Source organism: Monomorium pharaonis, chromosome 10 (assembly GCF_013373865.1).
Source record: "Monomorium pharaonis isolate MP-MQ-018 chromosome 10, ASM1337386v2, whole genome shotgun sequence".
NCBI lineage: Eukaryota > Metazoa > Arthropoda > Insecta > Hymenoptera > Formicidae > Monomorium > Monomorium pharaonis.
In genome coordinates, this window is record NC_050476.1 from 17,648,427 (window position 1) to 17,675,586 (window position 27,160).

The following is a 27,160-nucleotide window of genomic DNA, read 5'->3' on the forward strand; positions in this document are numbered from 1 at the left end:
TCAGAAAGTGATGGGCGCCTCGTCAGAAAGGGAGGTGGGACCTTGGCTCACGCGATATAATTCGAAATTATATTTCATTTCGCCGAGACCAATCAAGACCCGTAACAATCTCATTGTTGCCGCGTGGATGCAACAATAACGTCGGGGCCAGCGTGTCGGCTTAAAGGGCGAAGCGGCAGGTATGTTTCTGTAGCAACCGGGACATATTAATTGCGCCGAGTTGCGAGACCCTTGTACAATTAACTGCCAATTCTTGTTTAAGCATCGTAACGTTTGCAAGCAAGAATCTTCTAACGCGTTTGTTCGGGATCGTTATCTCCCCGGAATCGCCGAGATAGAGTCTCGTCCATGTTTATAGCGAGCGTCTTCCGGCTGCCGCTTTCGCAACAGGTTTCAAGATACTCGGCGCCGTTAACGTTAGCTTTCCAGCACGAATTTCCGACGCGGTTGTTCCTACCATCGTTTTAACGTATGCTGCATCGTAACAAACAGGATATCTTCTGACACAAATATTTGTCAAGCCCGATAAATGGATTTTGCTAAAAGGTGACGGGCCTTTTTTTTTTAAATTTAAATTTAAATTAAAATAAATAAATTCTTTATAAACGCGTCCGTTCTTATCAACAAAGATATTTTGAATGTGCGAGATCGCAAGATGCAAGGGCCTTAAACCCTTCCTGTTTAGCTTTGCAACAGACTGGAGTTCGCGCAATAAATCATCAGTAATTCCGCTCTCGCTTGCAACATGGAATGCCTAAGTTATTCGCCGTATCATCCCGTTTGTCTCGCGCTGCTTGTCTCACCAACTTTCCACGAAAGATTAACTTTCCCATATTGATCACACACAGTAGACTGCATGACACGTACGGAATATACGATTACCGATCCCGCATAAGGTTTTAAAACGGTTAATAAAATGAAGCTGTTTCTCTCGCGTATTACGTCTAAATTGGCGTGGCGAAACGTAGGTAATAAATATTTTCTAGCCGACTGTGATTTGTATTATTCGTATTACGAGTATATTAAATTATTGAAAAAAAAAAAATCGCAGAGAATGTAACGCGGAGAATGTATTTTTCGAATAAAAATATCTCAAAAGCTGTATTTCAAAAGTAAAAAGTACGTAAGTATACTTCTTCATATATCTATATATCTTTATTTATTCATTATTGCATCATTTTCGAATGAAAATATCTCAAAATCTCTATGGCGTCCCATTTTCATAATACACAAGTAATCAAAAATTTAAACTAATTATAATTTGAAAATTAATTAATACGTACTCGTTCATAAGCTTATTATTATTAAAGATTGCGTATACCCGTAATCTTTATTTAACCATGAGCTATGAAAATATGTATTAATTAATTTTCGAGTTATATTTAACTTAACTTTTTGATTAACCATACATTGTGAAAACGAGCCTAACAAAAGTATATATATTTGTATTATATACTAGAAGTGTATTTCTTCATATCTTTATTTTTTCATATTTCCTTCATTATCTACAATTGTTGTTATATCGACAATTTTCCTTCATTTTATTACCCCTTACAAAGTTTATTTCAGAGGCAAAAAGTGTGTAATTGTAAGTATAATTTCTTCATATTTGCATACCTTCATTTCTTCATTATTTATAATTAGTTGTTCTTCACTGATAGAAAAATATATTTACGACTATAATTGCATAGTAAAATAATTATAGTTAGAAATATCATTTTTATAGTAATTATCAATATATTATTGATAATAATAAGTATAATTTACATTGTTGAATAACTATCAAATATGGTTGGATCCCCAATGGACCATAAATTTATAATTGGTTTAAACTATATTATAGTTCTCATAACCATAATATTATGCAACTTATGATATGGTTGCTATAACCAAAATGAAGATTTTTATACAGTTTTAGTTGTACCATAAAATGATCATTATAAGCATTTACCATAAATATATAGTTATTATTACCAATATTATAGTAATAATTACTATAAAAAGGATATTCCTAACTATAATTATTTGACTATGCAATTATAGTCGTAAATATCATATATTTTTATATCAGTGTTTGTTTTCGTTTTACCGCCTGAATAAAAAATTAATAGTGACAAACGCAATAATAAGTGGATAGACGAATAAACGTAGGTGGATGGGTGATCCGGCAAGGACGTTTGATCCGTGGGCGATCTCCATCTCCTCGCAGTCCATTCTCGTTCTCTTAACGGGAATTACACGCCGTGCACGGTAACTGAAATGGGCCGCTTTAACCTGCGGCCGTCGACGAAAAAGTCCCTCCCTCTTACCGATTCTTACTCGCGCGCTCGCGCTCGGCCAATTCACATCGATTTCGCTTTAGTCGTTGTTTACTGTCGTCGCGAGTTCAGCTACTGGCCGCCTCACTCGCCACTCGGACGAATCCGGCCGGGAAGGGAGGAAGAGAAGTGGGTCCGTCGGCGTAGGGAAGAATCGACTGAGAGTTTAATTAATGACGAGTGGGTCTCCAAATATCGAAGGAAAGGTACCTAGTGAAAATCAACGAAAACGGAAGATTGAAAAGAGGAAGAAGGAAAGAACAGAATTTTCCTCTACAAAAGGGACTATTTGGTTTTGTGGTGAGATTCACACGTGCACCTTTCTTCTGCTGGTTGGAACGCAGGGACGACAACTCAGCGGTAACAAGAGGAAAGGAAAATAACAGCTTGCCCGGGCGTTAATCACACGTCGAACGAAGAGGAGGAAGACAAATATTCTTCCGCTCTTGCCTTTTGTACACCTACGGGAGATAGAAAAGAAATACGCGACTGGTGAAGGGCCTTTTCATTTGGCGCGCTTTTAATTATAAAGATCATCAGGTGAAAATCGGGAGAGAGAAAGAGAGAGAGAGTGCTTTCGTTAGGGAGAACACGAGAAAGAAGAGAAGAGTCGCTGAGTTTTGTGCTTTTACTCGTGGAAGTCGTTGTCAGCGCGTCGAGCGAAGAGGACAAGGTGTCTTTGGGTTTCTCGGCGATCCAAGTGTACCGAGGTACATATAAGTACGCAGCGAAAAGTTTTTAGCTTTCTCGTGTCGCCGAATAAAAAGAACGGCGTACACAGAAAATCCGGAGCCTCCGCTATTGCGGGACGAGGGAGAAAAATCCGCCCGCGTCCGTTGTTCCCGATCGCGAAAAGTGTCGCTCGGCGAGTGACAAGTGGGATAAGTTGCGAAAAAGGAGTTCGCGAGGAGAAGGGGAAAGGGGAAGGGACCGGGTTAAGTGTAAAAAATCGACGGGGGCGGCGAGCGTGAAGGGAAACCGGCGCACGAGGGAGGAGATGCTGCAGGTAGTTTTCTGCAGTTTCGAAAGGGAGGGTAGAGACGAGGAGGAGGACGAGGGAACCTGCGGCGTCGCCAGTTGTAGCGGTTGTTGAAAAAGGGACAGTGGCGGGCAAGAAGAGCCGAGCGGAGGGCAATTCTCTCTTTTCGTGAGCGCGATCAGATAGAGCGCGGGATAAGATTAAACGGAGGGAGGGTGGACCAAGGAGAGAGAGAGAGAGAGAGAGGGAGAGAAGAATCACTCTCTTGGGAATAAGTGTGCACGGGGAGGAAGACGAGGCGGCGCGAGAGGCCAAGGCGAAGAAACGGCCAAGTTTCGTAACGGCGGAGCGATTGAAGAAATAGCAATTAGATGCAACGAGGGCGATGATCGGATAAGAAATGAAGAAATTCGCGGTGAACTTTGGAATTAGCATTCTACCTTCCTCGTCCTTGGTCCTCCTGGGCCTGCTGGCCGCGGCAGTTTCGAGAGGATCGACCGAGCTCGTCGTCGGGGCCGAGAGGTACCACGCCGGCGGCGGCACGCCGATGCACGCCGTGCAGCTAACGCAAAAGGGCTACATTCAGGTGAGAATAGGGCGCGGTGTAATTCGGGGGATGGTTCGGATTTTCTGTTTAATTTACATTGAGAGAGCCCGCGGCGCATAATAATCCTTCGCGCTTAATCCTTTTCTGCGATTCAAACTATTTCTCGCAAATGATAATTAGTAAGTGGATTAAGATAATTATTTCGATAATTAGTACAAAGATTGAGATAATTTCAAGATAATCATCATTTCGCCTGTAATTTCATTTAATCGGATGGTGTAACGTGGATCAAAGGATTTTTATTACTCGGAGAAATTTGTGGAAGTCTCCCGAAGATAATTCGCGTACAAATTTGAAAAATAAAAGGCTATGATAGGCTAAGTACCTAATTCGACATGGAACTACGAAGAGTGAACAAATTATTTAGTAATTTATTTAGTATGAGGAGAAAGCATAGTGAAATGAAGTAAAGTAGAAGTTTCAGGTGCCATAGCATTACGATCAGTGACCGTTAAGTTATTAATGTGCAATGATTTATGTAATTTCACATTGTTGAAAGCTACTAAAAATTCATACAGAATATAAGCATAATTCGTAAATAAAGTCATACATTTAATTTTAAGCGTACCGGATGTCTTTCTTACACTGTTAAATGTTAAAAGAGATCAAGGGAATTTAAGTGAATTAAATAACTTTCTTATCTTTAACTTCAATATATACATGCCGGAATATATTATTTTAACGCATGTAATTAGAAAAACAACTACGTCTAATTAACCGATTTTTGTAATTAAATTCTTCAGTTAAAAAAAGTAGTGTTTATTTTAATGTATGTATCTAGTAAATAATAAATTAAATTTCAATCAAATTCAATACAGTTTCTAAGTGAAATTGCTTAACTCCACTGTTTTAATTAAATAAATAACATAATCGGTAGGTGCGATGGCAACATAGGAATTATTTAAAAAATGATCTAATTACTGACTACAAATTGACATTATGAACTTAACATTGTATCATATGCTTAATTATTCAAGCGTGTAGTTAGTACCATAAAGACTTTTTATGTTCGTGCAGTTGCACAGCTTCTATAGGAATTCTTGTAATTTTACTGAAACGTTCGCGTAAGTGATTAGTCAAATTGGCTGCAGGGAGATTGCGCAGCAAAACATTCCGTAATACCCTGCATCTAGATATATCGGGCGGTGAAAAGCTGAACAAAACAGTGGGAACAAATAAATGATAAATCGCTATGTCGGATATAAAAGATACATATGCTCTAACGAAGCGTGGAAACTCGCGTGATTTCTATCGATTACGTGAGCGAAAGGGCAGTTTCCGTAACACGTTGAGAATAAAAAAAAAAAAAAGAGTCGATTTCACGCTGATTGCCTAATTTTCGTCGTTCACTCCAAGTAACGTCGGTCGTGGTCTACATACCCATTTCTACATGTACAACGTGTCCCAGATTTCCTGCGCTTTCTTTTACCTGTAGAAATTCATTGACTAACTCGGAATAAATTTTTTCCTCATTGAAAGTTCTCTTCCATAAATTTCTTCCATAAACTTCCGATTTTAATTACGTTTTGTAAAAGTAAAAAGAGAAACTCAAAAATTCCAATTTTTAATTAAAATAAAATCGACGGAAAATTCAAAAGATATTTTAAATTCAGAGAGATATTTATAATTTTTCAGAGATTTAGTAGAAATATTTGGAAGTGTCTCTTGAGAGAGAAATTCAACTTTGATCAAAAAACTATCGTCCTAATTAACGATCGATGCATGTATGTACATATGCTGTTGGTCTAATTGCCTTCGCTTTTCAGTTTCTCAGATGGGAATTGCCGGTGCCGGAAATTCACGAATTCACATTCTGCCTTTGGGTGAAGTCGACCGATCTCACGTATCCCCACTCGATCCTCTCGTACTCAAGTGAGTATTCTCAATGAAATCGCGACTTGACATTGCGCATACGTAATTAATCTATTTTCTCATTGTGCATTTAGGACTCGCGCGACACACAGCAATTGTCTCTAACGATTGCAAGTCGACGCGAGTCTTTGTCCGGCGCGACAAGTTCACGTTCAAGAAAACCGTGTGTGTACAAACCGCTCCAATCCGTTTCTCCATTGTCGAACAATTATTTCTTAGATCGCGCAATTTGCACGCTGCACGACGGAATAGTCGAGATAGTTGCTGCGAAAAGGCAGAGGCACTTCACATTTCGCAAATGCTCGAAATGCAGAAAATAGGAATCCGCCGTTCCGCTGTTCGGATATTCGAGGATAATGGGATCCATTAAAACGGATGTTGAGCTTATACATCCAAGCAGATGTAATATCTGCCGAGGGCTAAGGAGTTTCAGCCGCGCTGCACTCTCCCCTTTACCTCCCCTCCCCCTTCATTTCTGTCGGAATTGTTGTAACCGTTTCGGAAATAGTAACGAGGGCTGTTGTCTTACATAGCGCGGCGCGTGCTATTACATATATATCCACGGAGGCGTTCACCAAGTAATTTGCGCAAGAGTTCACTTGGAAAGTGTCTTCACTTATGGAAAATGCGCGCCGTTTAGTAGCATATTAATTGAACGCTCTGCCCCGCGGCTTCAGACTTTTTTTTTACATGTGAGAATTAACGCTACCGGTCGGTCGGTCCCGTTGGCGACACGTTAATTGCTCGAATTACGAAATCTCACGGGACTTAACTACTCGCCGATATGGAGAGCCGGCATATTAACAAAACTTGAATATTTATGACGGAGCGGGCTGTTGTTACCCATCGTTACTCTTATACGAATACGTTACTCTATATTAATTAGCCTGGTAAAATCTTAATTGCCTAGGGGAATTGGTGATCGCGTCGCAAGAAATTAGAAGGGAAGCAAATAATTCCCTCGATGGCGCTTATGAATAATGTTTATGGATTGTGAAACTACGTATGTAAAGTAATTTTTCCAACAATCTGCTTAAAGAAATTTAATAATGATATTAATTACTCGAATAAAACTATACGTTGTTGAATGTTAAACGGTCAAATTTAAATCAATTCATTAAATCGATTAATGTTCTAATCAAGCCCTTTAATAATAACATTTTATTTTTAACTTCCATGTGTGTATTGAAATTTGTTATTTCAACCACAACACAGGTGATTATAATAACCTTATCCAATTAATTCATTTCTATGGTTGACACGCTTTAAATTAAAGTTTTAAAGTAAGCAGAGTCCAAATTAACGTGTGTTGTAAATAAATTAAATTAGAGTTAAATATAATATATTTCTAATGTTAGATTTAAATTCTATATTAATATAGATGCTGCTTTTTAATTAAGTAATAACAAGTAAAGCATTATTTGTCGACTATACCAATATTTTATGCTGTTACACAAGACGCAACATATAACGCAATCAAATATAAAGATTAGATTGGATTCGTTTTCGATCTCTTTTATATAGATTTTTTATATAGATATTAGATTTTATATAGATATTAGATAAAAGATTCGTTTTTAATATCTTTTATATAGAGAAAAACTGTAAACGTAGAAATTTTTATTCCTTTAATTATCTAATTGTAAGTAGATCATGTTTTTATTACTATTTAATTTCCAACAAATAATGCCTTTATTATAGAATATATGCGGCTTTCCTTTAATTTTCCTCGTCATTCAATAGGTACAATAGATACAATAAAATAAAAACAAAATTTTTAATTTTGACTAATATTTTGAGGACCTACTTAAAAAACAGTGGAAAAAAAACTTGTTCGGTTCTTGCAGACGTTTCATATTTACCACCAATTTATATTTATATTTCCCCTTTCCGTTTAATTCTTGCCGGAACAAAATTGTTTCACGCTACTGGTAGAGAATAATTTGACGCCAACACCCAACCGGAATCTTTTAAAAAATGGATTCGCTTAGTTTTTCTCGAAAGTTCTTCAATTAAAAAAAACTCAACACTATGAATTTTTAACGGTGCAGTTTATAGTTCGCATATCCGCGCGAACCCCTTTACAGGTCAAATGCCATTAATTCACGCTGCGTGCGCGTAAACAGGAAAGAGTTGCAACTGTCGTTTGCTTAATGAAAGAATAATTGTATTTCAAAAACGTGCGGCAGCCGAGACGAGACACAACTGGCGGGGGCGTACGGTTGCCGGTTTTGCATAAATTCGCTGGCTTCGCGAATGTAACGTGCAGCCCCCCTCGCCGTGCACGTGCCTCTCGTGCCGAGCGATGCGCAAACATAATCCTCTTTCTCTGTCAAAGGGAACGAGCGGGAACGTTTGATTCGATCTTGGATATCGTCGCGCGGAAGAAGCATTCACCTGGAAATCGGCGGGGTGGAGGTGCTCCGGCAGTCGGTTCGCATACGCGAGCATCGCTGGTATCACGTATGTCAAAGCTGGGAGAACCGGGTCGCTCGTTACGCCCTATGGCTCGACGGACGTTTGGCATCGCAAGGTCGCTCCGAGGAGGTAAATCCGGTTACAGCCGGGGTATAAGGGCGAGCTTGTTACGGGTCCTTTAAAACGGCACGCGGAATTCAAACGCACGTATACCGTGGATTCGCTTCCCCCACATCCTCGTCCTCCGTGCGCCCCAACGTGTATCTTTGTTAACGGAAGAATCGCGTCTCTTGCAGATGACCGGCCACGTGATCCCGGGGGGCGGCGACATCGTCCTGGGCCAGGAGTATACGGACTTCGACAAGGGGCTGGAGGAGGGTATCGAGGGCTCGGTTTTGGGCTTCAATCTTCTGCTGGCCTCGTCGTTCGGTTCCCTCGACAATAGCGGCCCGCCTCATCAACGGCCGCCATTCCCCTGGACCGGTGGCGTCAACGATCTGGCCGACGAGGTGATTCCCGTCGTCGAGGGGACCCGGACGAAGCGCGATTCGGATCTCGGAGCGGCGCGGGCGCGTGTCCTCGACAAGCTCGTTTCGATCCTGTTCGCGCTCCGCCCTAATTGGTCCCGCGGAACTTCTCCAACGGACGGGACGGCGGCGGAGGCCTCGGCGGGGGACACCTCCGCAACCACCGCGACAGCCCCGCTGAATATTACCGATGGCGCGGAGGGGGAAGGGACCCCGTCGGTCCGCAGGCACGCGATCGCACTCGACGGCACCGACGACGACCGGGCCGGCGAAATCGAGCCGCTCGGGAAATCGTCGGGCGTCCCCTTAGGTTTGCAATTAGTGAAATTGTCCTACGTCCGCTGCCAGCTGGGCAGAGGTAGCCCGCCCATAGGCGGCCCGCTGATGTTGATTTCCTGGAGCAGGACGCCCGTCAGAGTGTTCGGCGGCGCCATTATAAAGAACGTTGGCAACGAGTGCGGCAAATTCTGAGAGAGAGAGAGAGACTCGGGCCAATAAAGTGGCAAGCGTGCAAGTGAAGATTGCGGAAAAATAGTGCCGAGTCAGAGAGACGAGAGAGCCTTAGAAAATTAAGAATTGCAATTTAGCAATTAAGTTGGAAATTGATTTTCCTTTCCTTTTTTAAATTCTCTGACTGAAGAGAAGATTTATCTAGCTTCTTTAAAGAAGTGTATTCGTGATGTAAAATCACATTATTTAAATGTATTTATAAGAATTTCCGATTTGACACAATATTTCTACTCTCTTTCTCGTTTTCAATAAGCTAAATATTGTTTTTTTTTTATTTTACAAAAGTACAAAGAAACATGTTCTCGTTTACGGAGAAAGTTTTCTTTTAGAATTTACCTTCAAAATCACGATGATGGGACAACGGGAACTTTGAAGAAGAATTTCATTTCAATTAAAAGTTTTATTAAAAAAATAAAATTTTATCGTAAAATTCTTCAAAATCCACGATACGACTCGGAGGATAAATTCTGAGGTAAAATTCACACCGCACATCTTCAATTGCATCTGCTTCAAAGGAATCAATTTCAGATTCTTCACTCCGTGAAAAACTGATTGCCATTGAGACGCTAAACTCGTTGGGGATGCGTCTCGTTCTTTCATTTTACTCAAAAGCTTCCGCTCGCGCTATTCGATCAGTGCCATCGCAACGAGCTAACTAGACAATAAGCGCAAGCGTTAATCGATAGTTTCGGCTGTATTTAACGGATAAAACTAATTTCCATCGCGACATTCGACTACACCACGTAATAACTCTTGCAGTTGCGCGAGTTCGGAGAGTTTCAGCCCGCACGCTTAAGGTCGCACGCGAATCTCCGCCCCCCTCCCCCGCCCCCGTAATCGACGATCTCGTTTCGCGTATCGATCCACGTCGCGCGTTAATTAGTTTCGCAGAATTCCCTTGAACGCAATTGCGACCGCGGAGGAGGGAAATGTCCCGCGAAAACCGCTACTCCGGCCTGGCGAAATTGTTGAACGTCAATGGCGTAGCTATCACGTTGCGTGGCAAGGAGCAAATGACTCGTGAGACTTCGAAGATATGGGATGAGACTTGCGTGACACGCTTCTCTTCTTTATTTTCACGTAGAAGAGGAAAAAGATAGTCAGACGGACCGAATGCAAGTGGCATTTGAATGTCTTAATAGTTGTAGAAGCAGTAAAATTTGCATAAAGTTCTCATTGCGACTTATCTCGGCGTTAAGATATCACGTAGTTACAGCATAAAGCGTTAACATTCGACTATATAAATTCAACGTGACTTTCTTATAAAAAACCGAGCTATCTTTTTGCACATTTGCCTTATTATTATTGCATAGAACATATTTAAAGGTCGTTTTGAAGTATCATCACAAATGTAAAAATTTTATAGAATATAGATTATTCTATAATCCTATTATCATTAAGCACTATTCTCTTATCGGTTTGTAAAAATACAAATGTAAAAATTATTTAACTTCTTGTTCGCTCTTGATTCTTATCTCAGTAAAATAGCGTTATATATTTATTACAGCTTTGACGACAAAATTTTACAAGTTGAATTAAATTTTTTATACACGCTAATAAAACTGTAATAAATATTCGTGCAAAAGTTTACTTGGATCCATCTACTTGTTTAAAAGTTGTTTATCGAAAAGGTCACTTTTACTGTGCCAATCAAATTTTTTATTATTTTTCTTCTCTGCAGTTGGTTTCCGGATAAAAATTCACGACCAAAATTTTGTGTTATTAATAGAAAAAAATAATGAGCCTAAGAGCCTGCAGTCTTTAAATCTCGAAAACTTTTAATTGATATTGTAAAGCTAAAACATCCTTAAATAGCAATCTCCTGGTTATCATATGTAATTTTGACTCTTTCATTTTCAAATAAAGCAAATAAATATATAAAAATAAAAGAATCGCGGACATAATTTTGTGCATTTTTCGAGGATCCCGTCGAGTCCCCAGACGCGAATAGTCAACGAATTGTAGCTACGCCACTGCCTGTTCGTTGTCTCTTTGTAAGCGGAGTTTCGACACTGACGTTTCACGGATGCGGATTTTCCGCTGACGTTGATAACGCCGACGAGCGAACGCGGTGGTGTCTGAGGATCCGGCCGTAAAAGCGCTTTTCCTCCCGGCGGTGAGCCGCGTCGCGTGTTGAAATTCCGTTTACGTCTCGCAATCCAGATCGCCGCCGGCAAATAAAACGTGCTGTCGAATAGTCGGCGTTACTCCGTGACGACAGCACAGAATCTACGACGTTTTTTTCGTACACGCTAAAATGGATAAAATTGGAGACAATTCATACACGAGGGAAAAAAAAACGAGTTTGCTATAGCCTTAAAAAAATTTACATGGATACTGATTTGAGAAAAAAATTTTGGGACCATCAAAGTAATTATGTAGAATTCAATGATAAATAAGTTTCGATAATTTAACAAATAATACTTTACATCGCTATTTCAATGGAAAGCAATTATTTTCAGATCCGTGCTTATTGATACATTTTTAGACACTTTAACTTTTCGTATATCAAATCATATTATCTGAAGCAAAAGTATGTTTCCAAGAAAATTTTTTTATATACATGTTTGTTTCTTATGTGAGACAGAAAATTAATTTCATTAAAAGAGAATATTTTTTTACTACAAATTTTATTTATTAAGAAATTTATTTATACTGAAAAATCTTATGAGAAATTCATTTATTAAGGTTCGAGTACTACTTATGTTCGCTTCTTCACGATAAAGTATTTACTGCTTATAAGTACACTTGGGGCTCTTTGCAAGTACCCAACTCTAAAATTCGAAAGAAACTAGCCGGTATCAATTATTCTTCGTAAGTACAGTGTACGAGATATAAGTTCTTACAAAAATATTACTCAAATCCTAAGCAATAAAATTTATTTATTGAATATTTCATTAAAAATAATTCAGCTTTTTAAACGAATACTGAACTTAATCATCCCATCTCTACGTATAACATGTGTATCTAACTAGAATAATTTTCTTACAGCGATAGAAAAGTGTCCAATACAATAGAATATTACAGGCCGCGCAGTGTTCATAGTGTTTTCCTGAAAGTAATCAAAGATTAAGCTTTATCTGTAATTAAGCCATAGAAGAAGCTACTTAACTGAAACCTAATATTCCGAGGAACATTCCTCCTACCTCTTTTCTTTCTACCTACGTGCGTGCATCTTCAAAACGTAATACACGCATTTTGCAAAGGACAAGCTACCACTGTGTGTGGTCACACGTGCGTGCCTAATTACTAATTAGTCTAATTACACCATTACTAACCGCCGTTGTGTCGCATACCGTCGGCGTAAATTACAAAGCGTACAATGCCAAATAGCTTAGTAACGGGATTGCATAAATAGCGTTACATCAACTACGCGCGTCTCGCTATGCGTTTTCTCTCCCGGTCGCGCTTTATTTGGCGAACTTGAAGCGTCGGTTCGCAGATAGCTTATTTGCGCACAGCCTCTTTCGCAAAACTGCCTCTGCCCGGCCATGTAAAGAGCGTATTACGTTTCGCGGCGCATTACGTTGAAATCAGACGGAAGAAAGGAAACACATTGTCTTGTTGATACTTTCTCTGGAACGTGAGACAATACGGTCCTCTATTCATTTCATGCGATCTACGAACTTTGTCCGTGCATAACGACATTAAACACTTGCGAAGGTGCAATTTGCGGATATTAATGTCGATAGTGCTGGGAGTTCGCGCTGCGTTTGCAAAAAAAAAACAAGAATAAAGACTCTTTTATGATTGCTCCTCACAGAAGAAAAAAGAGAAAAGAAAGAAATCGAAAGAAAGTTTAGAAATAGAAAAATGCAGTTTTTTTGAAGAATAAAATAATGAGAATAATTATGAGAATCGTCATCAATCCTGATCGTAAATATTCAAATTAAATATGTAATACACTAAAAAAATGTAAAAGCAAATTGTGTTTTTTGTTTTGTATGTGCACGATACGACGCTACGAAAAACATTTGTATCCGATTTGTAAGGAATAAAAATATTTTACGCGTAAAATTGCCAAGAAAATCATTGCCCATGCTATCACATAAATTTTGAGGTATGCAGTAACCAGCTTTGCAACTCGCACAATTCATTCATCGAGCCATTAAATTTGTAAGATTGGGGAAATAAAAATATTTTTGTAAAATTGCACAGGGAATTATTGTTCGTATTACCCGGTTAATTTTGATCGCAATGACCAGTTCTGCAAACTCGCATAATGCATTTATTATGCACGTGGGTCATCATTTGTCTCCCTGATGCAAATAAAAGCAAAACGCGCATGATTGCTGCATCACGTTCGGCTATCTCGAATATTTCCGCTCTAGGAGACAATTTCGTTGATTCTCAATTTAATTGGCAATTTGTATGGCCGATAAGATAATTGTATTGTCCCCGGTACACGGGTTAATTTTTAAGTGGATTATATAATAATAATCGCGGCTGTAATTGCATTAATAAATTAAGAGTGCGAATATTGAATAATTACAATAAGATATAATTATCAATGTGAGAAAATGTATTCCGCGGTTGTTTCGCGTTTCGAGAAAGCAACGTGATAAAAATTTGGAATACCACGTTTGCGGAAGCAAAATGCGTAGAAATCGTATTTTTGGGCATATAATTATTTATGATGGATAAATATTTATAAATGATTATTAAGCGAACTGACCAAGAGTCTCGTTTGAATAATGTAGCGCATTAATCGCAAACGTGCTTAGTAGTCCATTAAACAAGAGGATTTCACCATTGTTCAAACTGTTAATGAATGCCGCTATTAATTCAGGAGCACGCCTGTTAAGATTTTTTAAATCTATAAACAGCGTTATATTTATATATATATAATATATATTAATACTGTACCAATTATAACTGTATTCTAAACAGAAAACTTCTCAAAATTATTATTTAATTATCGGATAATTTTGCTTTCTTAGATAAAATAAATTGAATAAAATATTATTTGAAATAAACAAATAGTGATATTAAAACGATTCTTGCGACTATTTCTTATTCAATTGTTTTCTCATTTATTTATATTTATATAAACTCCTTACCTATTTTAACTCTATTCTAAATACAATATAATATTTTTTTAAAAATTATTATTTTCTCACAAAAGACAAAATAAGTTATTATTTTATCTTTATGTAATTATCATTTAGATAAAAATAAATATTATTTAAAATCAACGAATGATAAGATTAAGCAGAGCGACTATTTCTTTTCTTATTGAATTATTTCCTCATTTATATATAATACCTCAGAGTTATCCTATAAATAACATACCTATTATAACACACAATTCTAAATATAGTTGAAATAAAATGGATAGAAATAAATATTTAAAATCAATAAATGGTAAGATTAAAAATTGCTCTCGTAACTATTTTTTATTTACCTAATTTCTCATGAGTTTTCACTATATTGCAATATTATATGTATCATACGCAATATTATACGCATTAATTGCACAATATTACATAACATACAGAAGAATAAGTAGGAGAAACTTAACTTTTCTCCGTTTCTGTACAAGCGTTCCGAAGAAACGAATAATACCGTCATATACAATTATGCAAAATGTAATTCTTCGTTACACCGACACTGCATTCGATCTCTCCATCTTGAAAAACTATCATAAAACACGTACGCGTCGTAATAATATAATACAGGCGTAGTGCGCGTTATATAAAATCGCGTACGACATATCCGTTCATCCGCATCGCCCGTTAAGACGCATGAATTGTAAGTCCGACCACTTTCGGATCTACTGTTCGATATAAGATTTCGAAACTGCGGACAGCTTTTCCAGGTAGATCGCACTCAATTACGAATGTTGTTCTACACAAATCGACATGGAAGTTCTACGAACTATCGCCTAGTTGGAACGAATTATCGACATGCAAATTGCAGTTATATCAAAGTTGCGAAATCTCGTAAAAAAAAGATCAATTATCGATTTGCTTTTTCAGCGTATATTCTGAATTTACAATGCAAAGCGCGGGTTTGTTGTTAAAATTTTTACGATCTTTCTTTATCATCATTTACATAAGAGAGGTGATAAAGCAAAAATTTATTCAAGAAGTTCAGAGGGACACCTTGCACGTAAATCTTTTACATACAATGGTGTACACCATGGAAATTAATATTTTTATAAAAATTAAAATTAGATGCGTTGTGATTCATGCCACGTCACGTTTTCGTAAGTTTTTCCTGTTTCCTAACATTCGTGATTTGCGCAAATCAGCTATACGATATATCTCTTGTCATATATATTATATGTAAGTATTGTATTCGTTCGTTTCTCCGAACCCTCTTGATGCCGAATTACGCTTTCACTTTCACCAAAATATCGTGTACGAAATAATGGTCTTTCCTGTCATTTCAATGGATAGCACTGCTCTTTTTAGTGTTTTCGCAGAATTGCATCGTTCCTTGCTTTTATATATCAGTTTCATTAGACAATAATTTCTTGATAAATGTGCAAAGAAATAAATCCAAATTTAAGATTCTTATATAAGATTTGTTTTCCAAAATTCTTAAAAAAGTTATTTCAGATTAACAAATATTCTTAATTTGTTTTATCGGAAATATTATTTACCGAAAAATATATTGTAAAAAATTACACGCGTTTGTGATTTATAGATACATAAAATATTGATAAATTTATTAAAAAATTAATTTAAATTTAATATTCTCAATATTAAAATTAACTAATCAAAAGTTTCAAAAAAGTTATCTCAATTTAGCTTGTAGTAGACAATTTTCATTTATCATGCAGTAGACATTATTCATTTTCGTTTTATCGAAAACATTATTTGTAGAAAAAAAGTGTACCTTTGAGAGAAAGCCAAGCGTTTAAAATATATATTAATATACACGGTCCGTAAATAAATTTATCGAGACAATTTTATGACTGGGAAAATGACAAAGGAGTGGAATGTCATTAGACCGATGTAATTCACACAGATATCCGAGGCGCAGGCAAATGATAACCGTATCCCATAAACGCGAATCGCTCCGAGCTGTCTTTAATGGCATTGTGCAAGCAAAAGAAATCCTTTGTGCCTGACAAATGCGCTGCCGATCGCTTGCAATTAAAATCCGATCATTGCTAATTTATCTCGTGGAACGTACATACCGTTGACTTTCATTTTTCCGTAAAATTAACCTTTACGCGAATCACATTCCACGGAAGGATCGATTATGTTTTTTATTTTCTTGCCGATCGCGATTAGTACACCGTACGAGGTGCCAATTACGTGATTACATAAACGCTATACTGTTCGAGCTAATTGTTATGTACATGTAAATCGAACCGAAATGTCGATGATGCAAGGAACAATATAAGATAAAATTAATATAGTTTGCTTTCATATATTTTTTAACTTATCCACAATTCATTTTTAATAGTAATATCAAAGATAATATAAAATAGACAAAATCAACAGAGACAAGAGGGAAATTTATGATTACCTTGTAACTCTCCAAATTTGCCTTTCTTACTTGGCAGTTACGTATCTCGTTACAGAGATATTTATCAAAAGCTCTTACACTGAGACAAAAATGTTGTTAATTTGACTAAATTTTCCAACTGAATTAAATTTTGTCCACTCAAGTATTTATATATTTCAATTAACTGTATAAATACTTGAAATTTGTGCACTTAAGTTAAATGCATAAATTCTTGAACTGACAAAATTATAATCTAATTGGAAAATTTTATCGAATCAGCAATACTTTTTTCCCCGTGTAACCTCAATTAAAACTACTTTACCGTTTGCGTATTATATTAAATTACAATCCGCACGCGCCGCGTCAAATTGCACTCATCTCCACAGCCCCGTTTAGTACGGCGTCAGCGGCATTTGGTGAAGAGTATCACGCCGGCGAACCGCGCGGATATGAATATACATCTCGCTGGAAAAGCATTCGGAATGACGAAACGCAATTTGTAAAGCTCATAATGATGTAACAGTTTATTCGGGCTTGATAATTAACGTTTCTGTCTGCGTGGAATTATTTAGAGGTCCAATTGTAATAACGGAAGCGCGCGCGGCCCACTTAAAACGTGGAGAGCTGCTCGATAACAAAGAGATAATTTTAACGCGCGGTTTTTTAATTGCCATTGAATCGCGAGCGTGACGCGCCCGCGTGTTTTAATGCGTTTTAACGAAATTATCCGCATTCCCTCCACGATGATGCGGCCATTCCGGACTGTCGTCTCCCACCGCGCGCCAGTGATTGTGCGGCATTTTTGCGATTTGACGTTTAACGCACGCGTCTCGTCCTCGGACTGTTATTAATACGACTTTTTATCGACGCTTTTACGCATTTACAGCCCGTTGAAATCAACACTCGATTATGAGGTGCGCCGTGAAAGCGAATGTGACGATTTGTAATTTGCAGCTATCTGATCGCGCCGCAAAAGGCGATAAACAAGGGGACGATAATTATAAATCGACGGCGATAAACGTCACTTTGCTCGAGCGACAATTGCGCTGAAAGTAATCGCGTGGCAAAATAAACGCTAGTGACATTTATGGTTGCAAAACTGTAAGCGCTGTCGCTCAAAGGTATTTGCCCGCTTTGTCTTTCTTAATTAAATGATGGGATTTTAATTTTTGTAAAGAAAAATAAATTGTAATTTTTTCCCTCAATCTTCTAGACTTAATAATAGGCTTGATAATAATCTTGCTGGCTCAAAGTTTTACATTCTACTTATATAAAGAGAATATAGTAGAATTTGAACGGAAAGAGGCATATAAAAATGCGGGGAAAGCAAATTTATACACATTTAATTATAAAGGTTAATAATTTATCTTGCAATAATCTTCAGCGAAATAATTTTAAACAAAAAAATCACATATTCAAATAGACCGGCAAAATTTATTAATTACTGTTACAAAACATAATGTTTCGACCTTACTTGTAGGTCCATTTCCAGCGTACAAAAATAATCTTAATTACATGTTTGATTAATACAATCAAGAATTTGGTAATATATATTTTTAGTAATTATATTAATAATATAATCAAACATAATAATAGTAATCGATCGGTCACTAAACGGTAAAATACGAAATATTGCTAAATATTTGGTTACATAAACTATCCATTTAACTAAAACTATTTCAGCTGCCGTGCACTTGATTCTTATTACCAAATTACTCTTTCCTCGGTGTATGAAAATGAGAGAAAATGAGCGTTTCGCCCGTATGGCAAAACACGGCGCCTCTCGTCGACCTCTCGAAGATCCATCCGGCCGGCGAACGGTACCCGACGAGCCGCTCTCGGACATACCGGCGCGTTTCTGTCACGTAATTACGCGCGCGCGGCGTGAATCGACTTTCGTTTTCCAGGGTAGGGTCGTCCTTTCGCCGCGCGTGTCGGCTTCTTCCGGCCTTCGAAGGAGAGAGAGAGAGAGAGAGAGAGAGAGAGAGAGAGAGAGAGAGAGAAGGATGGGGGGCGTTTTCGGTAGGCAAACAGGTGAGCCGTGAGGTGAGAGCGAGAGGTGGGCAGGGGCCCGTACACACGGCGATCTGCATTTTTCTCGCAACACCCGCAATGCATTTCCCGAGACTACACGGTGAGCTTCCGCAGCTCGCAGATAGGCAGATACGTACGAGCACGCTCGTACGCGATGGAGGAGACTTTCTTCCCGGCTGGATATCTGCGATCGGGCTTCCGGTAACAACGCCGCATAATCTTAAGAACCGCTGAAGATATAGATAACGGCGTGTATCAAGTTCGGATAATTTTATATGCAACGTGATGTCTGAAGTTGCGTTTTCCATTCGCGTACGTAGCGGGTTTCTGGGAGATCATTTTTTTTTTTTCGAACAAAGTGAAAGTCGTTTCGAAATGTTGCTTTGTTAAATGTAATCGAAAGGTAATCGACTCTTTTTGCTCGCTTTTGATATGACAAGTGCAACCGGGTGAATGTTTTAATTCATTTGAGAATGGACGGCAATGCTGTGCAACCAAGTGTAACTTTGTAATTACTTTATCATACATGAAACAAACATTCAACTGGACAAAACAAGGAATATATTTCGAAATGCGTTTTTATATGTTTCGTATGCTTTATGAATATGTTCTCGTGGATCCTGGGAAATTGTTTTTCATATAAAAATGTATAAATAAATATATGTGTATCTCTTATATAATATCTGTTCAAACATATATGTATATATAAGAAAAACGTGAGAATAAAAATAAAAAAATGATAAAAATAACTTTAATCATTTCATATTCATTTCGATTAGTATTATTTATTTTATGAAAAGTGAAATGGGGAAGTAAAAAACTTATTCATATAATATGCATAAATGTAATAATAAAAACATATACTATTATATAAATAATTATACATAAATATAGAATATTGTAGAATTTAATCGCAATTTTATTTTTTGTTAAAAACTAATAAAAACGTTAGCATCAGTATTATTAAATTAATAATTAATTTAACATTAATATACCGGTTCATTTTAAAAGCAACGTTTTAAGATTAAAAATAACAGCACGTAGTTTGAAAAAATAGGAAATGTACATAAAAATTATATAAGAAATATTATTTGAGCATTAAAATCCTGATCATTATTGGTTTTTCTCGATTTTAATTGCAATAAAAATAGTTACTTTTCTAATTACTTTTCAATTATTCTTTTTTTATAATCACACATAATTACATATTTTTTAAAATAAAAAATTTTTTACCAGAAAAATTTTTTACATTTTTGTTTTATATTACATGTTTAGATATTTTTATTGGATATTTAATTAGATATTTACCGATAATAAAAACTATAATTTTTAATGTAAAATTAATCACGGCGCTTAAAATGTGAAAAGAAAAATATTCAAAAATATTATAAATTACTTTTAAAAAAGTATATAACGGATTTAACAATAATGTGTAAATAAACCGTAAAAGTGGCGTAACCTTCAAATGCATCGGACAAAGATAATAGCTTTAGCGATGCTTTAATGTCTTTAACCGCAACTATTTTCAATATCGTAAAAATTTTCCAAGCGGTAAATAGGACGCTTCCTGAAAGCAATTTTCATCTTAGCAACGCGATTTTCCTTCAGACGGAAACGCACAGTTACGTAAAAATCTACGGGCAAACTTTCTTTCTCGATGATAACGGAAGCATGGCTCATGCAAATGAGTTAATAAAGCGAATAAAACGTTTATTCAAATATCCATGAAGAAATGTTTTCTTAATTCTCTCAAAAATTAGTTTCTAGCTTCTCTAAAGATAATAAGAAACTCTAAGTAAAACAAAAGCAAAAAAATAAAAAAATAAAAAGTTAAAGTAATTCACAATATCTACCCGAGTGCGGAGGTAGATTTGCGTTACTTGAATCCTACATTGAATTTATTGACCAGTAGGAAATAATGTTAATCTTGTAATTAACCGCTAGCTTGGCAAACGATGCGTGCTGTCGACGTGCGTTAGAGAAATCGCCAATTCGTAATGAGGAAAAGATACACATAATTACGAACCCGATCAACAAAATCATTTCTACATGGTAGCGATTTGTTCGACCTCGTTCGTCGACTGTCGACGAACTGCATGTTACGTACGTACGTATGTATGTATGCACGTGTTCACGATGCATGAATATCAAGTGCAAGGATATTCCCCTTCTCCATTTCGATATACCGTGCTATCACAACTTTGCTATGTAAATGCAAATATTTATAAAATTGTATATACATATGTACATTGGGATGCATGACACTGTCGTATTTGTATATTGCATCAAAAAGTATATATATAATAACATAAAATAGAAATGTCTAAAACCTATTTTAAACACAGTATTTATATAAATATTGAATATATGATACTAATTTAAAAAAATATTGTGTAAAAGATCAAAAAGTCTTAAAATTATTTATTGTCCTCTTTTCTCAATAAAAAATTTCTCCCATCTCTTTCTTCTAATTTGTTTGCGAGGAAAATTTAGAAGAATTTGATGCCATTGTTTTCTTACACTCTTTAATATCTATTATTGCCTAAGTGATGATAAGTAAAGCTGAGAGAAAGAAAGAGAGAGAGAGAGAGAGAGAGCGCACAAAAAAGTTTAATCGATTATCTTGTAGGTGTGGTTCAATGAAACCGACACAATTAAGTTTCGTCATGGAATATGCCGTTAAAGAAATCAGTGTAATAAGTGGATAAGCAAGGACAGAAACCAGACCAGTCCAGATCTGTATATCTGTGTCAGACAATCGTTACAGGTAAGCAACGATAGAATCGCAAATCAGTCTAGGTCCCTCGTGTCAGGCAATTATTACTGCTTCGCCATAGATTGCGTAATGAACTTGAGGTTTGTATCGATATATATTCTGCAGCTTGATAACACAATCACCGAAAGTAAACAACTAATGCATCGAATGTTCTTATTTGTTTCATCGTTAAAAACCGTTCAAAATTTTTTTATCTTCCGCCAAAATTTACATATTCGATACACGAAAAGAATTTTCCTTTAGAATTTATCTTCAAAATCATGATAATCGTTGTACAATATAAAAAATTTGAAAAATTTTATTACACTCCCCGAAATTTAACTGCGGGTATTTTAATCGTCAATTTTCCGATTTTGAATTATTCATCAAACGATAAACGGAATAATTTCTTTCCCTAAAAAACTTGTTAAAAGTGAGAATTTGTTAGTTAGATTCGATTTCGTTGAGTTCTTTTTGCTATTACTAGTCTTCATTTCGATAAGTAATGTAAGTAAAAAATTATTTTTATCACAATAAATATAGAAATTCAAATTAGATCTATTCAAGATGAAAGAAAACTGTGGAGAACATTGATAAATGGAAATTACTAAGGTTTCAATTAAAAATATCGGTTACTATCAAAATTATTGTGCAAAATGTTATGGAGGGAAGAGAGTATAATATCTCCCATTTCTTTTTCTTTCCTATATTATTTACTAAATTACACAATAAAAAAATTAATTTAATTTTAAATTTTACTAAAATTATAGTAAAATTCTTCCAAATTTATGTTGTTCTATGACTATTACAATTTTGACAGTCAGTTAAAAAAAAATTCTCTCCACGTATAATCCATTTTAACGTTTTTATTTTAAATATTAACGTCGAACTAATTAAATTTATCAATAAGGAAAATCAATATTGTAAAATTTTGTATTTCATAATAAAACTTTTTCTAACAAAGATTTAATGTGTTGACAAAAACGAGATATTATTTAAAAAAGGAATTATTTTTACTTTAACATTAAAATGTGTAATTAATTGGCACTACACTGAATAACACAAAAGAAATATAAAAAAAATTGCATGACTATTTTATATTGATGTCTACACGTGTTCGGCGGAAGGTAGCGCGCAATTATGAACTGACCTAATGTTACACATATCATGCCGCAATAGTTTGAAATAGATACGAGTGCATCCGAAGTAAATTGCAGCGAATTCATTATCAAACGGTCTTAACGCGAGTTTCATCGCAGTACCTCATGCAGAAAGTGTGTCAAGAAAGTGCATACGCATCTGAAATGTAAATGCGGCTGGATCGCGTACATCTATCCACTTATATCTACGCTGTTTACATATTGCGACATGAACATCTGAATTACAATTTTGTGCTTATGGAAATTATAACGAGGCAGACTGAAATGCACATTTATTTACACTTTTCTATTTTTAGCTTATAAAATATGCTCTTTATGATAAGTTTAATAGTACGTATCGTTAGATCAATCATGCTGAAAAAAATGTTTGTAATTATCCTAATTTAACGATAATCCATTTTCTGTGCCAACTATTTATTTATAGTTGTTAACAAAGAAAATAATTATTATTACGTAAAAAATATATAAATGCTTAATAAAAAATTATATTCAGCATAATTATCATTATATTTATTATATAAAAATGTTTATTTTATTTTTGTCATCCATATCTCTCGTGAGATATTTTACTATATTAATATTTAAAGTTATAATAATTTATAGTAATTTTTTAATAATTGGTAGAATCAATATACGTAAGATTATTATCATTATCTAAGCATTAATAATTATAAAACTGGAATACTAAGTTAACAGCCTTAAATAGTAAATATTTTTCTCTCAGGACGTAATAAAAATAAATGTGATCAGGTAAACGCGCGAAATCGTTCGACCGGACTAAACTAGTCGGTCACAGTTCAAGTTGAGACCGATTAGGAGCGACAATCTAGCTCTAGGTCCATCGGCACTGCTCGGAAAACAGAGTTAGAACCGCAAATACGATCGTTTTGTAGGAAATAAGTACCACTGGTCGAGAGTTTGCTTCATTTCCAATTTTCTCCTCGTTCATTAGCATCCCGAACGATGCAAATGAACCTAATGTTACCCGACGACTCATAATTCCTCAAACGCTCGAGTCCGCTTTGGAGAGCCTCTCATCCCTGCGCTGGGAGCAAACGCACATCGAGGAGACCTAAATCCGATAAATAAATACGGACTCTTTTGGCGCGCAGTCACGTTGAAAAAGGCTCTATATATGGCGACGGATGGTTTTACGTAACACGCGCGATCGACAATCTCGAGAGGGGAAAAAAAAAAAGAGAGAAAGGACCGCCTTTTGTCGGCCACATTGTGCTGTATCTGAATCCGGTTTTGAAACCCGATGATGCGGATATGTGGCACCGGTTACACGACAGATAGCCGGGCTGAATATGTCATAACGTGTGGGACACTCTCGCCGTCGATTATAAACGGTCCGGCGCGTCTCGGAGTTAATAAATGAACTTTCGTGGGCGGGAGAGAGGAAAAAAAAATGGCGACGCGGGCAAGGGATATAAAGAAACGATTACGACTTCCTCCTTCCGTGATACCTCCATTAAGATCGCTCGTTTAAGATTTAAAGCTATAATTATTATCACGACTGCGCGCCTCACGTCTCGTTCCTACCTCCTCTGCCGTTGTCATGTAATCTTTTAATCTAGATAATTTTGTATACATTTTTTAATCTGTCCAATATATACGCGGAGAGAATTTTCTCTTAAAATTTTCCCTCAAAATCTTGTAATTGTAGGACAATGTGTTAACTCGAGGAATTTTACTATACTTTCTAGTAAAATTTACTATACCTTTAGTAAAATTTACTAAGAGTATAGTAAATTTTACTATAGAGTATAGTAAATTTTACTATAGAGTATAGTAAAATTCCTCGAGGTCGCACATTATCCCACAATTACCAGATTTTGAAGGTAAATTTTAAGAGAAAATTCTCTCCGTGTATCGTAAATTGTCATTCTTTGATTTACTCAATTAAGAATGTACTGAGAAAACAAGACTTTTTTTTTAAGGCACAGAATACTTTATCTTTACTTCACCTAGACATCACTTTCGGCTTTGCTTTCGTTTATCAAAGTGCGAGTCTAGCTAGTTCGACTGTCACGTAATTAACAGCACATCAAGCGACAAAATTCGAAGTTATTCAACAAATCGCGTCATTTCGGTATTAACCGGTTGTCCCTTCCGTGCCGTAACGAAGATGTCTCTTCTTTCCACGTTCGTCATGTCGAAGGCGGCATAACGAGCGCCCGAGGAGAAAGGTGTGCCTCGTTCGACGTTGGCTTTCGTGCAGCTTCCACGTCTGATGGTTTTGACAGTCGATTTCGGCGGCGCGACAGTTCCCGTAGCCCTATTATCACCTATACAGATCTAGAAAGGTAACTTCTGGCCTCGGGTTCTCGATTCTTTTAGTAGCCGCGGGCTACTAAATCGGGCTCCGAAATCGATTCCGCGTGTTTCGCAATTCGCGGCGTCGTCGTTTTAACGAGCCCCGTGCCGTTTTCCCTTGCGGTGTACGCACCACGCCTGGCACTCACTTTCTACAGCGGAGGAGAACACCGAGAAAGAGAGGGGAAAAAAAAAAAGAATAATTGCGGTTGACGACACGTTCGCCACCTCCGAGTCTGTCTCCGCCTTTGTCAAGTGGACTGGATTCCCTCGGCACTTGAACGCGTTCGCGATTGTCCCAGGGCTGCCTCGCGTTGGTCCCTTCGGACTCCAAGATTTGAGATCTAGCGTTTCGCAAAATCCGCGATAGTAATCGCAAAGTCACTGCGTTCCAATTGCGTCAGTTACGAAACAAATATAGTACTTCGAACTCTTTAAATTTTTTAGAGTGGAAACACTGCCACTACAATTTTCCGAGTAATTTTTCACTTCATAAGAGTTAAAATTCACTCTAATAGACGAAATTTTCCAAAATAAGAGTTGTTTTTCTAGTGATTTTCTACTCCAATAAAAGTAAAAAATTCACTCTATTAGAGTGAATTTTAACTCTTATTGGGTGGAAAATTACTCGAAAAATTGTAGTGGCAGTATTTTCAGTGGCGGTATTTCTGAGAAATTTAGAGAGGACATTAGTCGAAACGATGCGGTTTTATTAATCCACTTTGTTTATTTTCATTCTATTTCAGTTTTTCCGTTCCATTTTTCACTTTATTTCTTATTGCCTATTCGTTATTTTGCAATTGTGCTTAATCCTCTCTTCCTGTTCTTCGATGCAGCACGGAATAATAAAACAAACCTTTTGCTTTCAATGTTTTTAAATTCAATAGCGCACGTCGCGTTAGAAAAGGAAGCGATCTTCCGGAGATGTGCGCGTATTACACGAGTTTCATTACATTTGCGCAAGAGTCTCGGGGAGTAAAGATCGGAAATTAAGATTTCGCCAATATTTACCGTGAGAAAGAAAGATCGATTAGCAAATCTACAATAGAGGATTATCTGGTACGTTACGCCGGCCGGCATAATATATGTAAATCGTCGACGTGTAACCGCTGTCATCTCCGATTACGCGGATATCATTCCGGTTAGTCGCCTTCGCACGCGCGGCTTTTAATTTCGCGCGCCCCTCGCGAATCATGAACCGCCTCGCCGATAATGGCATCCGCCACGCCGCGCCGGTCGAATCGCTCGGCGAACATGGAAATAACCCGATAGACCTGGATAGAAAGGACGCATAATCGCGCGTATCGATCGACGTCACTTCTCCCAGTCGGAATTCAATAAACTGTCCACTGTCAACGCGCCGGTATCGGCGGTATTTATTATCTCTCCGCGATTGAAATGCGCGGCCCCGCGCGCGCTCGTTGCGGCGGGACTCGATCTCATCCCGATCAGATTTTAACGATCGCGCGTGCCGCGTTCAACATACGAAATAACCGGAGAAAGTGGCAGCAAGGAGAAACGCGTCCGTCTCCTCGATGAGATTACGAATGTATACGTAACTGAAAAAGCGGCTGACCGCGGTTTACATACGGCCTCCTATTTTAATGTGCGACGAACACAGACGTAACACTATAATTTGTCTTTAAGCTCCATCTAGTCTAACGTTCCTTGAATCTCCGAAAATGCAAAATAATGTGAGCCTGAAAAAATTGTCAACCTTACGTATTTATTTAATTTATTATGTTCTTTATTATTATCCTGTTTTACTTTATATATTATTTTATACTTTATGTGCGATATAACTGACTTTTAACATAACTTCGTGTGTTGTTTGTTTTTTATTTCTTAAATAATTTTGTAATTTTTCTATAATAAATTCAAATTCCTTCAATTTTAATTTAATTCTGCGATTTTAGTAGTTTCGTTTATCATGGCTGAGGAAGACTAAGCAAAGCATTATTATTTTGAATAAAATTGATTAGTTATTTCTCTCCAACTTTGTTTTGCTTTTATTTCAGACTTTAATGATTGTTTATTTGTTTAACTTATCTTGAAAGCATTTCAACGTTATTCTAATTCTTTATTTGTAAATTTTTTCTATAAAATAACAATTTCTTTGGGCTTACAATTATTACTTCTAACTTTCTAGAATATAGAAATAATAAAATTATAGACTTATGAAAAATATACGTATAATAAA

At 36.8% G+C, this 27,160-nt stretch overlaps 2 protein-coding genes across 27 annotated transcripts in view; one reads left to right on the forward strand and one right to left on the reverse strand.

The window, feature by feature from the left end:
* Window positions 1-27,160, reverse strand: part of LOC105831681 — a 304,195-nt gene that overhangs the window by 56,566 nt on the left and 220,469 nt on the right. The gene's annotated exons all lie outside the window — the stretch shown is intronic.
* On the forward strand, window positions 4-11,109 carry LOC118647576. The gene is made up of 3 exons (XM_036292727.1): window positions 4-5,776; window positions 8,115-8,323; window positions 8,491-11,109. The coding sequence occupies exons 1-3, from the start codon at window positions 5,623-5,625 to the stop codon at window positions 9,190-9,192; spliced, it is 1,065 nt and encodes a 354-aa protein (XP_036148620.1). The 5' UTR covers window positions 4-5,622; the 3' UTR covers window positions 9,193-11,109.

What these genes read in the sequence shown, in the direction of transcription:
- LOC118647576 (XM_036292727.1), top strand. Translation starts at nt 5,623, where the DNA reads ATGCATGTATGTACATATGCTGTTGGTCTAATTGCCTTCGCTTTTCAG. An exon ending in CTCGATCCTCTCGTACTCAA is followed by an intron (nt 5,777 to 8,114) that starts GTGAGTATTCTC and finishes TCTCTGTCAAAG; the next exon opens with GGAACGAGCGGGAACGTTTG. An exon ending in CGCAAGGTCGCTCCGAGGAG is followed by an intron (nt 8,324 to 8,490) that starts GTAAATCCGGTT and finishes CGTCTCTTGCAG; the next exon opens with ATGACCGGCCACGTGATCCC.